General features: G+C 34.4%; 1 protein-coding gene across 1 annotated transcript in view; it reads left to right on the top strand.

The window, feature by feature from the left end:
• Positions 1–1868: 1868 nt before the first annotated feature.
• The window catches only part of PAPOLA (poly(A) polymerase alpha), a gene marked incomplete at its 5' end in the record, with an annotated part of 36450 nt that continues 21942 nt past the window's right edge, over positions 1869–16376 (top strand). Inside the window, 11 exon segments of the mRNA NM_001290976.1 lie at positions 1869–2042; positions 2441–2507; positions 5249–5330; positions 7076–7185; positions 7636–7689; positions 10046–10157; positions 10810–10899; positions 10990–11128; positions 12969–13041; positions 14378–14498; positions 15450–15534. Of these exon segments, the coding sequence (NP_001277905.1) occupies positions 1869–2042; positions 2441–2507; positions 5249–5330; positions 7076–7185; positions 7636–7689; positions 10046–10157; positions 10810–10899; positions 10990–11128; positions 12969–13041; positions 14378–14498; positions 15450–15534 (1107 nt within the window).

Here is a 16376-nt window from a genome sequence, read left to right as displayed (position 1 = left end):
GAATTTAGCCCCTTCAGAAAGGAAGAGTGCAGATGAACTATTACTTGCTCAAAAAAAAAAAAAAGAAAAAAAATCAGTAGAGGTTTAAGTTAGGAAAATATGAATTCAGTTTATACTTGACTTGAAAGCTCTCATTACTTGCTTGAACCAAATCTGGCTAGAATGAACTTTATATTTGTTTTCTTTTCTGGCTCTACGTACATTAAAATCATTTATAAAGAGTATTTATAATCCTGGGGTGGTCATGAAGGGCTGTAGTTTACTTGGAGAAACTCATATGAAGCAATGAACAATGCACGAGAATTTAATTACGCTAAGATATGTGGTAAATGTATTTTTTTACACTTAATATGTAATTTATCTGGAATCTATTAGAGCATGGTGGGAAGAAATGGTTGGGCAGTTTTGAGGGCTACCTTTTTTATGTCAGTTTTATGGAACCTGAGGATAGCTATTTGTTGATTGACAAAAATATGTATTAACCAAGATACTATAAATGTATTTTCACTTAGGTTAACTTCTATATTTTAATCATAATATGAGACATTTAGTCTTTTGACAGTGCTTGGTGCTCACGTGGAGCCCCAGCTCTGAATTGACATCATAGTCTTGTGTAGCAGTGGAGTTTATATTAAAGTTACTAGGAGGAAGTGATCTGACATAAATTAATTGCTATAAGAGATAAATCTGATTCGTATTTATTCAGCAAATGTTACTGTAAGATCTGAATTAGAATTGAGACAATGCATAACTTGTTCAGGAAGCATAAACTAAATGCTGTACAGCCTATTGACTAATTAATAAACACTGTGGGTTTCCTGGCATTCTTAGGTATTGTGTTGATATCAGAAGACAGTATAAGACAGGGTCCCACCTAGTATAAACCAGAACCCAGGACAGTAGTGAATAAATGTATAATGGGACTTAGCTGCATGGGATTCCTGCACCTTATTGCTCTAGTAGGCTATTGCACTTAAATTTAAATATATATATGTACATATATATATATATTTAGAACTTGGAAAGAAATAGAGATGTCTGTGTATATAAAATAAGTTATTTCTTAAAGAACAGAATTTAGGGCAAATACCTGATTCAAATGTTAGCTTTTTCTCCTTACCTGGTTTTGTACATTATTTGACCAGGCAGTTTTTAGTTAATAATTGTGCTGCTTTAGAATCCCTGTCCATTAACTTACAAAGGGAGGGGAACAAAAACAAGAATTGCTTTCACACAAAAAAATTAAGTCAGGTTAATTTCCTAAACCATTTAGAACATACTGGACCTTTTCACTAGTTATGTTAAAACCCTGTTGGTTTGTAAAAATCTAGAATTTCTCTTAAAACAGAAAAACATTTGACTAATCATTGTTAAAGTGTAAATCTAGTTTAGTGTGAATATAGTTCTCCCCCTCCAAGTAACTTTTCTGTTATTTGCCTCATTATCTATGAGTTTTATTCATTGCTAGTCAGATGTTAAGTTCCACTTGGTGAATCTCTTGTGTTGGTAAAACTTTTTGTGTTTATCTCATCTCTTTAGAAATAACAATTTAACAGATTTGGCTTCTTTTCAAGAAGTGAAGTTTCTCAGAAGTTCACTGTATCCTTGATTACATTTTCTCTCGCAATATATTTGATCGGATATTCATAATTTATTTAGATGTTTAGATAGTAGCAAAGTTAAAATCCTTGGAGTGGGAGGAGAACTAAAGTTTTCTTCTTGGTCATTTAGTTTTTGCATTACTTTTTGTTTTAAAACATGTTTTTGGAGTGAATCAACTATGTAGAAATGCATTTTTTTTAGTTATGCTGATTTGTTTCAAATTGTGGAAATTTTTTGGCAGTAATTTTATCCAGTTCTGTTTGCAGTCCAGTTACAACACAGGGATCACAGCAAACACAGCCGCCACAGAAGCACTATGGCATTACTTCTCCCATCAGCTTAGCAGCCCCCAAGGAGACTGACTGCCTGCTCACACAGAAGCTGGTGGAGACTCTGAAGCCCTTCGGGGTTTTTGAAGAGGAAGAGGAACTGCAGCGCAGGTCAGTGTGTGTATGTTGATGTTTTCTTTTAAGGGACAATTTTTTATTGACATAGTAGGTTAATTTGAGGAATTCTTTACTGAGAGAATTTTTCGCCCCAGTATATATCTGTTTCAAACAAGAATGATACCTCAAAAAAACTTTCCATCTATATAAAGGTCTGTTTCCTTTATTTTGATTTGCAATAATTTTGGTTAGTATAGTACTAAAGCATTGTCAGAAAGAGGAATGCCTTGCTTAGCTGAAAGATTGTCTTGTCCAGTGTAACAGTGCCTACATGTAGCTACATGTAAACTTTCTTATAACTTAGAAACTGGTTAAAATTTAGGAAGCCACATATTAAAAGTGATCTGGAATAACAAACAACTTGATACTTGACTGATACTCTCTATCAACAGGATTTTAATTTTGGGAAAATTAAATAACCTGGTAAAAGAGTGGATACGAGAAATCAGTGAAAGCAAGGTAAGATGACTTAATTGTATGGGAAGAAATTTATCAGCTGAACATAGCAGTTGTCTTATCTATTCTTACTGAGTGAATTTAGAGTCTTGAATGTTTAGAATCTTTTGTTTTAGACTGTTGACAGTAGAATTTATATTTGGTGTCTAGCTATTTTGAAAACAGGAAAAACTGGATTAAATTCAGTGGTTTCATAAATACATTTTGGTTGAACACTTCAAAGCTGAAATTCTGTGATTACTTACACATGTCAGAAATATTATTTCCCCCAAAAGGTGCTTTAAAAAATGTATTAAATATGTATACTAAATATTCAAGACTCTTGTTACCTTTTAAGGAATTCTTCAACAGTGAGCATTTTTAGGCCTTCAGTTACTAAACTCAAACTGAATATTTAGTTTGTTTAGTTTTTTATAATAACATTCCTTGAGTTTCTAATATTTCATAATAAAGAAATAATACAACTGTTGAATCAATGTCTAGGCTTCTGGTAAAGGAAATGTATTCTTAAAAAGTTGTGTAGAAGCCATTTTTTAAAAATTCCATAAATAGTAGTCGTTTTTCCCGGGTAGTTGAAAATGCATATTTAGTCTATAATACAGTTGAAAAATTGATGGTAAGAGAACTAGAAATAGAAGAAAATCTGAGGCAAGGTATCAAGGTAGAAGAAAAGTTAAAATCTTCTAGCTTTAGTCAAATTTACAATATTGTTTTCTTAAAGCAGTGTATATGTATTTTAAGAACTTGACTAAAACTTGAGCAGCCGGATTATTCAAAATTGAGGATTCTATGTGTACTATTTGTCATTGACAGAGTTTTGGTAAAAATGTATTTTGAAAAGAACTTCCTTTTGAGCTAAAGCAAAGGATGTGCAGGTTTAAGTATTTTTACTCATTTATTGAACTTTGTGATTCTTCATTGTGTAGAAAATACAGCTTTGCTTTAATGGCTTTTTATTAGACCTTTAAGTTGAAAAGTAGACAAGGCCAAAACTTAAGATTTATTTAATGTGAAACAAGAGTTCCAACTCATTGATAGTTTTGTTTCAGTAATTTGAGTACCTTGTTAGTTTCATTAACTGATAATTCTTGATATAATTCTTCTTCCTCATTTTCCTGAGGGTAAGAAAAATTATTTGGATTAATGAAATTAATTTCATGGGCTTGCCTGGTGGCTCTGCTGGTGAAGAATCCGCCTGCAATGTGGGAGACCTGGTTTCAATCCCTGGGTTGGGAAGATTCTCTGGAGAAGGGAAAGACTACCTACTCCAGTATTCTGGCCTGGAAAATCCCATGGACTGTATATAGTCCGTGAGGTCACAAAGAGTTGGACATGACTGAGTGACTTTCACTTGGTGAAATAATGCTCATTCCTAGTCACACTTGTGTCCTTTTCTCTGTAGGCTGTCGGTAGTAAATTGGTTAGAGAATGGGACTTGAGAGGTTAGGCTTTACAGGTTTGAGCTTTCATGTGTCTTTTCCTAGGGGCCATTTCTTTTGTTGGTTTTAAGACTTGATGCAGAATTTCTTCATATTGACACCGTTGATACAGTTGAACCACATAGTTCTCTCTTTGGATCTTAGTTCCCCAACCCAGGATTGAACCTGTGCCCTTGCAGAGTCTAAACCACTGGACGACCAAGGAATTCCTTATACAGTTCTTTTTTAGGGATTATGCTGGAAGATGTTAAAAGCAGCACTCTTCCAACTGAATGCACTGCTCCTGTCCGGTCTCCCCAAATTGTGACAACCAAAAATATCTCCAGTTAAATCAGTAGAGAATTTTTAATGTATTACTTACAATTAATTTATAAATATTTGGGGGAAAATTTATATAAAATTTGAATTTTCATTTAGTTTGATTTATTTGCCATCCTGTATTCTGACACTTAAAAAAAAAAGGTTTTCAATTTAATTGTTTTTCTGTGATGTTGTATTAATTAAGAAACAAGAGAGTCCCTGAGCCTGTTACAATTTGTGTTTAGGATTTTTGGAGTATGAGGTAACAATTTGGTTACTTTGTTTTTGGAAGGGTGGTGGGGAAGAGTTGTCTTTTTTATGTTCTGCTGCTGAAGAAGACTTCACTTGAGCAACTGAACTGAGGAATTAGAAAGTCAAAGAGAAACAATGACCTTGCACACATGAAGATTTTGTGTGTGTGTGTGTGTGTGTGTGTAGAGACATTATCTTTATCCCCAAGAGCAGTTAAGTATTCTCCATAGTGTAGTAGTGCCAGGGTCAGGAAGATGAAAATCAGTAAGTTTCGTTTTTCTCAGAATCATCCCACTAAACTATTAAATCATCCTGCTGAACTATTAAGAGTAGCATTATGGGCCTTAAAGTCACTCTTGATACAGTAAAATTATAGTCTAATGTATTGCTATATTCTCACATTCATGATTTAATGCACACCTTGTCATGATTAAAATATGTGATTCTAACATTGCTGCTGTGGAATCACATGATCTCCTCGACAACCATCTTCTATAAAGAAGTTATAGAAGTTATAATTCAGTTTCCAAAAATGTGGCAAAATATAGCACTGATTAAAAGTTGAAAATTGCTTAAATTTCAAGTTAGGTTGATCTGTGAAGGCCTGGTATTTTATAGAGCTTATAGTTCGTTTACCCTGTATATAAATTTGCATGGAAAGTGTTTTTTTTTTGTCTTATGTACAGTGTTACTTGAAATAGTTACCTTTGTGCTCCACTGGCAAAATGACTAATTTTTTGTTTGCTTCAACAGAATCTTCCACAATCTGTAATTGAAAATGTTGGTGGGAAAATTTTTACATTTGGATCTTATAGATTAGGAGTACATACAAAAGGTAAATACTGTTTTAATTATCTTGAGAAAGAATACTTTTAAAATTAAAAAAAAACTGTAACAGCACATCCATCTCAGTTACTTATGGTGTATTATACAGCTTAGGTTTGTACGGAAGTACTTCAGGAAGCCTAAATTTGATAAGAAGAATGATATAAAGTGATGCCTTCTATACCTGTACTCGTCAATGTAGTATTGAGTAAAATAAATTTCTGTTTCTTAGAATTAGCCATATTTTCATTGTTGAATAACCACATGTGGTTAGTGGCTATCATATTAGAAAGTGCACATAAAGTACAATTTTGCCACTGGGGAGTGATTTTGGGCAGTGCTGCTCTGTATATCATTTGGTGTACCTGAAGAATATTAGTTTGGAAATCAGAACAAAAATGAATTAAAATTTGGGGGGGAAAATCCGTGTCTTTCCTTTTCCTTTTTATTACAAAGTCATGAAATATACGTAAGGAAAACAAAAAAATGTGTATCTTCAGTCAGTATCAATCACTAATAATATTTTCTTAGTTACATTTGTAGGTTTTCCCCCCTGTTGGGGAGAATATTATTGAGGTCTTTTTTTTCTTTTTTTTTTTTAAACTGAGCGTAGTTAGTAAGCTTTTGGTCTTCATGATCTTATTTATTTTTCAATATTCTTATGTAACAGACAGGAGTCTGAGACTTAAAGAGACAATACAACTTGAACAGTTGCTTCCAGCCATTTCCTGGCAGAGCTAGGATTCTAACTGGCAGTCTGAGGCTGTAGTTTTCAACCATTAACCACTACCCTCTGTTAAAACTATCTGTCAGGGGACAGTCCCTGGTGGTCCAGTGTCTTAAGACTTGGCTTTCCAGTGCAGGGGATGCGGGAGCTAAGATCTCACCTGCATCCTGGCCAAAAAGACCAAAGCATAAAATAGAAACAGTATGGTAACAAATTCAGTAAAGACTTTTGGAAAAAGTTATCTGCCAGTCTAGTATTCTCTGTATTGTGGCATTATTCCTTCTCCCCATCTCTTGCTACTCTGTGCTGGAAGCAGTGCATTTGCTTTGGATGTGTCCTGTGAACTTTACGTTGTTTTCTCCCTTCATGAATACGCCAGATGTCCTGCCTTCAGAGTTAGTGCCTCAGGTATTGAGTCTTTTAGGAAAATGACCATGTTGACCTGATTTCATATTGATCTCCTCTGTTTATGACCCCAGTTACTGGTTTTGATCATCTTTTTTTGTGCTTCCTTATGTACTCAATGCTGGTCTTCTATCAAGTCCTAAATTAATAGCAACCATCTTACCATGGTCTGCCTTTTTGGATTCTTGCCAATGGTGCTTCTTCCAGTGTATAGGTCCCATTTAGGTGCAGGTAGGAGCCTGGAAGCAGCAGTCATAATGTACAGACAGGAACTGTATGCTTTTTGTTTCCCTGATGAACATGGCTGTGACTAGTGACACCAAGATATTGGGTGTATTCTTGACTAATTCCTTCTCTTACCATAAAAGTTGCCATCTGAGTCAGGTTTCTTTGACTCCCAGTTGACCTGGGCCACTGCAAATAGAAGTTGCTTTAGGAAAAAATATATCCCATCAATTAGGGTCATGTTTTTATTATACTGACTGGTAGCTTTTCTTTTTGTTTTTTTTTTTAAGGAAAGGGGTGCAGTTTAGAGGCTCATTACTGTCAAATACTGCCATGATAAGGTGCAAAATAATTTTCTTGTAATACTAATTAGTAGTTGGGCTTAATTTTTTTTCCAGGTGCTGATATTGATGCATTGTGTGTTGCACCAAGACATGTTGATCGAAGTGATTTTTTCACCTCATTCTATGATAAGTTGAAATTACAGGAAGAAGTAAAAGATTTAAGAGTACGTAAATGTTCTGGGTGAAAGGGGAGGAGTTAAAAAAGTCAGTTTAGTCAGTTGTGTGAGTTTTTTATGGTGTAGCCATCAACTTCATTGAACTCTTGTAATTTGCCAGACCTTTTTAAGCTTAAGATAATACATGCTTGTATTTTATTCTTTACAGCAGTCTAAAAATCATAAATCTGTAATCTCATGTACAGAGTAGGAAATGAGGCTAAGCAACTTGGCCATCATCATATATCATAGTAGCAGAGATCAAGGGTTTGAACCAAGGCTTGTCTGATTTAGGATTCTAGTGTCTTAAAGTATTTATTGAGAACCTAGTTTGTGTCAGGCATTATGGTAAATTACATTTAAACAGTTTTAAGTATTGCATTTATTTAAGTGTACTAAAACTAGTATAATTCTAATGTATAGTTTCAGAGACACTAAACTTACTTAATTTTCTCACAGGCTGTTGAAGAGGCATTTGTACCAGTTATCAAACTGTGTTTTGATGGGATAGAGGTAAGGTTCAAATAGACAGTTCTTATTATTGTAATTTTGATAGATGCAGGTTAAAAACTTGATTTATTTCAGAGTTTTGTAATTGGTGAGATGGTGTGATATTAAGAATTTTTTTAGTGGAAATGGTAACCTGTTCTTTTATAACATTTTTAGTCTTTTTTAAAAAAAGAGACTTGTGAAACTAGAAGTTAAAATACAGACAAAAATGTACTGATTTTGAAATGCTGCTGCAGAACAGTTTCCTTAATAGGTTTTCCATATGCAGATTCTGTGTACTTTTAATCTCACTAAGGCAGTCCATGGGTCACAGAGACATGACTGAGCTACTGAACTGAACTGAAAGCAATATAACAGTGTGTTTTTGCAAATAGAACTTTTCCTTGACTTTCATTTAAGTGAAATATGTAAGAAGTTGAGAGAAAATTGTGGCCTGGTGTTACGTGCGCTGAAATGCTTTCTGATAGAGAAGGATGCCTGAGCCTGGTTCTTGAGGCGGTGTGCCGTTCTCCTTGCTGTTTTCAGCGTGTGTTGTGACAGCAGCTGCAGCAAAGCTGGCAGCGCAGCAGCTTCAGTGTGTCACGTCACTTCCGCACGCGTGACGGTGCTGGAGCATCACTGACAGGAACTGTGGTTTTCAAGTTTTACAAACTAGAAAGATAATACTTCATTTTTGAAAAAGTGGTTTCTGTAATTGCTGCATACGGTGCCTAATATATATGAGTAATAAGTTGACATAAAATGTTAAATTCGGTAAAGGATTATCAAGTTCAGGCAGTTTTGATTTACTCAAGTGAAAGTCGCTCAGTCGTGTCCGACTCTTTGCAACCCCATGGACTATACAGTCCATGGAATTCTCCAGGCCGGAATACTGGAGTGGGTAGCCTTCCCCTTCTCCAGGGGATCTTCCCAACCCAGGAGTCGAACCCAGGTCTCCTGCATTGCAGGCGGATTCTTTACCAGCTGAGCCATACTTACTGTCCGTTTATTAAATATAAAAAACAACCTGTAACATAGGTGATGCCTTGTTTTCCCAAGACTTTTTTTTTTTGGTGGAGACCCGCCTCATTGTGTAAATTTTTCAGAATGGAGACAAAAGTGAAATGGTTAGTTGAAATATTTCATGTGTTTGTTACCACTGAGTTGCTTTTTGAGTTTACATTTTTCCCTCCTCTGAGCATGTAGTCTTTATTGAAAGTGAAAGTGAAGTCGCTCAGTCGTGTCCGACTCTTTGTGACCCCATGGACTGTAGCCTACCACGCTCATCCGTCCATGGGATTTTCCAAGCAAGAGTACTGGAGTGGATTGCCATTTCCTTTTCCAGAGGATCTTACAGGGATTGAACCTGGGTCTCCCCCATTGTAGGCAGACAGTTTACCGCCTGAGTCACCAGGGAAGTCTGTATCTTTATTATTTCTGTCTAAATTGGGGGAGATACTAGATTTTGGTATCTGTATCATTGGAAAATTTAGACTATACCAAAAACTTGATTTGTGTAGTTTTTTTCCTGATCTTATAGGTAGGTGCATGTTTAAATGGTTTTTCACAGTAAGCTCTTAAAGTATACATTTTTAAAGTAGTCTTATAAAAAAACTTGTTTCTCTAGCAGCAGAGTTTGGAACCATGAAATCATGCCCTCAGGAATAATTACCAAATCTTTGCTAAGTTTTCTTTTGCTTCCATCTTTCCTTGAAAAAAGGAGAAAAAAACCAATTTTGTCAGTAGCATTCTATGAATAGACCTCAAAATTAGCCAGTTTTTGTTTCTGTTAGTCAAAACTAAGTTGGAGAAATAGACTGTAATATTATAAATACATAAGTTCATAAATACAAGAAGCTTCCTGACATGTTTATTTGGGCCACAGTTAATCATATTAGCCTTATATTTGGGAACCTTTCAGCATATAATCAATACACAGTTCATGTATTAATGGATGGAAACTTAAACCAGTTATCTAAGTAATCCAGTATGTATGCATTTAGCAAGGATAGTGAATTTAACTTAGTAAGTATGATTAAAATGGCAAGTAACTGTTTATAAAAGTTCAGTTTAGTATTACCATGTTTTAAGATCTGGTTAAAATACCTATGGTAAGAATTTTATTTGAACTTTTGGAATTATCATGTTAACAGCTGATGAAAAGATTCTGGTTTTAAGAAGTATTAAGTGTTTTCTTTTTTAAAGAAATGTCTTTAAACTGGTTTGGAAAAGAGTAGTACATGCATATGTATAACTGAATCACTTTGCTGTACAGCTGAAACTAATACATCATTGTTAATCAACTATATTCCTGTATAAAATTAAAAGTTCAAAAAACAGTTTGACAGATATGGTATGTTAAACTTTGTTTTTGTTTTAGATTGATATTTTGTTTGCAAGATTAGCACTGCAGACTATTCCAGAAGACTTGGACTTAAGAGATGACAGTCTGCTTAAAAATTTAGATATAAGATGTATAAGAAGTCTTAACGGTATGTAAAAGCCTACTTCCTTTTACATAATAGCAGTTTTGGTCAAATATGAAATGGCTTTCAACTCAGGTTTTGTAATGAAGCTTTTAATAGCCCTATTGTTTATCTGTAGTGAGTCATATAAAATGAGCTTTTTACTTAATAGTTAGACTGCAGTGAGATATTTAGTAATTTGTTGTACTCATCGATGTCTTGCACTATTATTTCTTTGCTCTCTGGAACTTTTAAATACTGTCTGACATTTGTACTCTGTTGCTAGAGGTTTAGGTCTCACTGTGTAACTGTTTAAATTTTGATCCCAATAACCTTCATAACATTTTCATCTATTGCTGCCTTTGAACACTTATTTTAGCATTGCTTGTTAACAGTGCTCTTAAAGAACAGTTCTTAGAAACTTAAGTGGATCATGCTCTACTCAGTGTGTCTGAACTGGAAGACATTTTAATTCTGGGTTGAAAGTTTGCGATGAAGCAGAGTACAGTTCAGATTCTTGGTTTAGGGTAGTGCTTGTAGTGCCTCTTTATTAACATTACTGATTTTACCGAGCAGATTTTTATTTAATTTGACATTAGTCTCAGAAAATTTAAAAGAAATACTCTCATTAAACGTTTGATGATATGATTTTTTTTTTCTTTTTACTCCTATTAATCAGGTTGCAGGGTAACCGATGAAATTTTACATCTAGTACCAAACATTGACAACTTCAGGTTAACCCTGAGAGCTATCAAACTGTGGGCCAAACGTGAGTTCAGAATTTGTTGGCTAGCTTATTAAACATGTTTAAGCTTTTGTTCAACACTAACTTTTCCTTTTTGCTTTTCCCTATCAACAGGCCACAACATCTATTCCAATATATTAGGTTTCCTCGGTGGTGTTTCCTGGGCTATGCTAGTAGCAAGAACTTGCCAGCTTTATCCAAATGCAATAGCATCAACTCTTGTACATAAATTTTTCTTGGTATTTTCTAAATGGTATGTGTTTAGATTATATTAAAATAAAATTGATTGTAGACACTGAAGTTTAGTCTTATTTCTATGACATTTCTGCAGCTGGTCTCAGATTCAAATTTAAGTTCACAATGTAGCAGTGTAGATAGCCTTGGGGAGATCGTGTTGTATATAAAGTGACAAGCCTAATTCTGTTCCTTTTGCCAGCTTTCCCAGGGTAGTAAGGCAGGTCCTGTTTGTACTTCCATGCGTAAACCTACTCTCCAAATAAACTCTGAATTTTAGCTGTAATGTTTGCTAAAATTGATAGGTTGGGATATTAGTTACTTTGGATAAAACTTACTACCTCGTTTACTCTTTGTTGCTTGCTGCTAAGTCACTTCAGTCGTGTCTGACTCTGTGTGACCCCATAGACGGCAGCCCACCAGGCTCCCCCGTCCCTGGGGTTCTCCAGGCAAGAACACTGGAGTGGGTTGCCATTTCCTTCTCCAGTGCATGAAAGTGAAAAGTGAAAGTGAAGTTGCTCAGTTGTGTCTGACTCTTAGCGACCCCATGGACTGCAGCCCACCAGGCTCCTCCGTCCATGGGATTTTCCAGGCAAGAGTACTGGAGTGGGGTGCCATCGCCTTCTCCATGTTTACTCTTTGAATACTTCTAAATCTGTAGACCGTTAGTTTCTCATGGTTGTTTGTTTTGCTTTTAGCTGCCCATTTATCTTTGGTAGAATATTAAAGGTATAAATGTTTATATGGCTTTTAAGGGTAACTATAAGTGCTTGAAAAGCAATTGATTATCCCTTTGAAATTATTAACCCAGGAAAGGTTTTTTTAAAGCTCTTCCTCATTTAAGCTTGGTCACATTTGTCAACCATTATTTAGGTAAGATAAATGAGTGCTATTTCATATTAGTTGCTTTGACCCAAAAGGTTAGAGTTCTTGGTTTTTAATCAAATTGATCTGAAAGCTTTGTCTTCCCTATTTGTGTCAACCTCTCTACCTTCTCCCTCTAAAATAGTGTTTTAGTAAGTTTTATAAAAATTAGAGTTATTCAGAGACAATTTATAATTAGAGCTTTGTCACACTTTTCAGAACACACCCTGTAATTTATGGATTTGATAGCATTTAATTATATATAACCAAAATTGGTGAGAAAAATGTCAGAATTTCTCTTAATGCTGCACGTACATAGCAAATAATATTTTTAAGAAGCTAATCTTGATACTGTGTGGTGCAGTCCATGGGTTCACAAAGAGTCAGGCACCACTTAGTGAATGAACAACAACAATAATCTTGATACTAAAGATGCCAAATGTTTTCCAGTTTTTAATCTCTTATATAAAGACTGAAGTAGCTAACTCACAGGACACATCTTTAAAACAGTGTGTTCACATCATTACTCATATTCATGTTAATAAACTTTAAGTCATGAGATAAAGATTATAATTATTCATACTCCTTTGCCTATAATGAATTAGCTTTTCATCCTGGGTTGTCTTTGGAGCTAGCATAAAGATAGGATTTTTGTCTTTTCATGGGGGATTCTATCCTGTTCAACTTTGAGATGAACACATCAGATTGTCTTGGGGTCGTACTTTTTAATTTGAATAGCGCTTTATCCGTTCTTTGAGAGGTATTGAAGATGTTTGACTTAAGTCTGAGAAAGCTACCAGGTGGTTGGAGTTAATTTCATAGAAAAAAATTAATCCAAATAGTCTTAACGTCGACAGAGGAGTAAAAAGTTATATATACCAAGAATGCAAAATGAATGAAGAAGAATCACATTCACAAATGCTGTATGTTTAGCAAAATACGTGTAGATGGTAATATCCAATAGTCTTATCAAGTGCTACAATCTTTTTAAACAGGGAATGGCCAAATCCAGTCCTATTGAAACAGCCTGAAGAATGCAATCTTAATTTGCCTGTATGGGACCCAAGGGTTAGTGTATTATTTTTTCCCCTACAAATTCGCACTGTGCAATAACGAGTAGAAGTCATCTGCATAAACTGACGGAGACTTCCCATTCTGTTACGTATGAGTGGACATGTTCGTATCACACTTTCTTTTTAATCTCAACTAGAATTGTCCTCTGGTGTGAGAAGCATAATTATGTACCCTGGAACCACATTTAATTGTACGTAGTTTATAATATCAAAGTCACTAACAATTTATATATAGAACTACCTTGTAAGTCAAAGTTGTGTGGGCATTTGTGCTTAAAAAAATAATAATAAAAGGATACTAAAAATCCCTGTATTTTTTTTTTGTTCGATCTAAATATTCTGTTAAAATTGGGTTATTGTAGGAAAACTGTTGCTTAATGTTTAATCATGACAGATAACGTCTAAGCAATATCACTTCAATTACTATGATATAATTGTAAAAATTGGTTTGGCGAAATCAGATTACAAAAGCATGGTTGGGCTGAAGAGGAGCCTCCATTCTGCTTTTTTGGAAGTTATGACCTTCACTGCTAACTCAATTTAAATGTTAACAACATGCACTTTATTAATGGATAAAAGAAATTTAGGTTTGTAAGGCTTTCTAGGTTTATAAAATTCTATTTATCTACACTGTTTATTTTTTCATTACAGTATCAAAAATATTTTCAGTTTTAAGCCTTGTTAATGACATCAGGTTGTATATTTTCAGGTTTTCCAAACCTCAAGACAATTTAATTTGGGAAGGATATGAATTTACAATTTTTTCTGTTAAAAAATGCCACTTTCATCATTAGTTATATGGATTAAGATTAATAGTTAATAAATTGTTTTGTTATCTTTTAAAATGATACCAACATGGATAATGTAGTTGTACCCTGTGTTAATAAGCTACTCCTGATAAGTTAAGGGTATATTAAAGACTAAGTTTCCAGCTTGTTTAAAATTCATTTTACACAGAACATGCTGTAATGTGACGTTTCTCAAAAATGTAATTGTGTGTGCATCCCTATTTCTGTTGTTGACAAAAGAAAAACTAAACATCAGTAGGTGCCAGTTAGAACCTTTATTTTGCTCAGCAGGCTCACTGTTCCTAGTACAGTCACCAGAGTAGTCATGCCCAAATGATTGAAGCAACCCATTCGTTAAGACCAAGTCACAGTTTCTGTAAAGAATTCCTTAAAAAAAAAGTCTCTTTACATGGTTTTTCTTTCTCAACTCCAGCTATGAATGAAATAAAATTTAATCATTGGTTCAGTTTAACAAGGGGTAAAAAGTCCAAGTATCTGTTGACTATGTACTTGAAGAAACTGATTGGCTGTTGTTGTATGTAGGTAAACCCCAGTGATAGGTACCATCTTATGCCTATAATTACACCAGCATACCCACAGCAGAACTCCACGTACAATGTGTCCGTTTCAACACGGATGGTCATGGTTGAGGAGTTTAAACAAGGTAAGTGTTTATCCTTATGCTCTCCTTTATACAGGAAGGATTTACATACCATTGTTCACCCAGTAATCGGGTATTCAATTAAATGGAAGAAAGCATTCACCAAAGTGGATTCTGGTGTTATTAATTACAGATTATATTTGAGAATTAACTTGGAAAAACTCAGTTTAATTTCTTTTAAGCAATTTATTCTTAATTATATATTGGAAGATTTAACATTTAAAGCTGTGTCCTTAGCTGGGCCTTTTATGATTTAGTGCCATACTATTGCCATGTGAAATTTTAAATAATATCAGTTTCTCTCCATTGATTGACATGAGAGGCTTTTAGCAGGCTGTATACTTGGAAAAAGCTTTGAGTAGGATTTTGGCCACACTGCCCACTGTTTTAGAATAACCTCTAAACTTCTGAATCCTATGAGTATTGCTAATTTGAAGGAGTGGCTATGGTAAATGATCTTTGAGAGAAGTAGCTTGAACTGGATTATTTAATTTGACACAAGTCAAGGAAATAGAATCAGCTATATGACTACCAACTTCAAACTCAGATTTGTAAAGTTGTTTTTGTAGTCTAAAGGGGCTCTTCATGGGAAGATGTTACTGTCCTTTTACAGGAAATTTTTTTAGAAGGGCAGGAAAGTTTATTGAAAAATTGTTTTTTTTCCTTGGGTAACTCAAGTGCTTCAGTTTTAGGAGAGAGGCATTCTATGAGCATGGCATTTTAAAGTAATGGCAATTTTCCAGAAACGTGGATCTCAAGTTCTCCAGCTTTTTTTGTTTTTGAAAAGAGTGGACGTATGTAAGAATCTTTATGCTGTAGAGTCTGTAGACTAAAATTGCTGTTAAAATTATGATTGTAGGATATAATGAATGCATGTGGTATATTTAAAAGATCTTTAAAATTCTAGATTCTTAGACTGAAGCATGCAAATATTTTAATATGTTTTTAATTTAGGTCTTGCTATCACAGATGAAATTTTGCTGAGTAAGGCAGAGTGGTCCAAACTTTTTGAAGCTCCAAACTTCTTTCAGAAGTACAAGTATGTATTTTAAGGCATGTCGGACATGTTGCTCTCTTAAGTATTGGTTTTAATGGTAGCATATGTGACCTCTCTTGCTAGACTAATGTAGTTTGAATTTTCCTTTAAACATCTATACAAGTTTTCTTCTTGTTATAAAGGGCATACTGTTTTAGAAAACATATTATTATTTTGTCAAGGTACAGTGTAGTCCCTACAGTTTTGCTGCCTGATGTAACCGAATTTCTGCATTTGTAGCAACATCAGTTCTGAGGGTTTGCTAGTCATCACCAAAACTCTTAAATCTGTATAATTTGGCAAAGGAGTGAACTGTTAAAATCTGTAGTTAATATTCTCTTCTAAGTAATTATTTTCATCCAGTTCTGGAAGCTTATTCTTAAGATTCTCTATAACACAGGCAGAGCTAATAAAATGTCAATATATGTAGTCAGCAAAATGTTTGCAGTCGTTAACAGCACATGATTGGCCTACCATTTCCCCTTACTGTTCATAAAGCCCCTCAAGTATTTCTACAGATATTTTCATGGACTCTCAGTGGGTGTCATATTTTTTACTAATGGTTTTAATATAATGATTTAATACTTCAGTATAGGTTAATAGCCTGATTGTGTTGGTTTTGATGAAAACTGTAAGTTATAATAAATCTGACTTTAAAAAAAAAAACGGACTTGCACTTTTATTTGCCCTGAGCTGAAAACTTGCCAAAGTCCCACTTAAAAAAATTTTTTTTCTTTAATGCCTGAAACTTTCCTGACCATTTGATCTTATGTTGGATTGTGTTTTGTAATAACCTAAGCAAGATTGCTTTATGCTATTTCCCCAATTAAAAACAAGAATGATGA

The sequence above is a fragment of the Bubalus bubalis genome, chromosome 20 (genome assembly GCF_019923935.1).
Source record: "Bubalus bubalis isolate 160015118507 breed Murrah chromosome 20, NDDB_SH_1, whole genome shotgun sequence".
Classification (NCBI taxonomy): Eukaryota; Metazoa; Chordata; class Mammalia; order Artiodactyla; family Bovidae; genus Bubalus; species Bubalus bubalis.
Note: the sequence above shows the minus strand (reverse complement) of the source record. Positions and strands in the feature narration are given on the sequence as shown.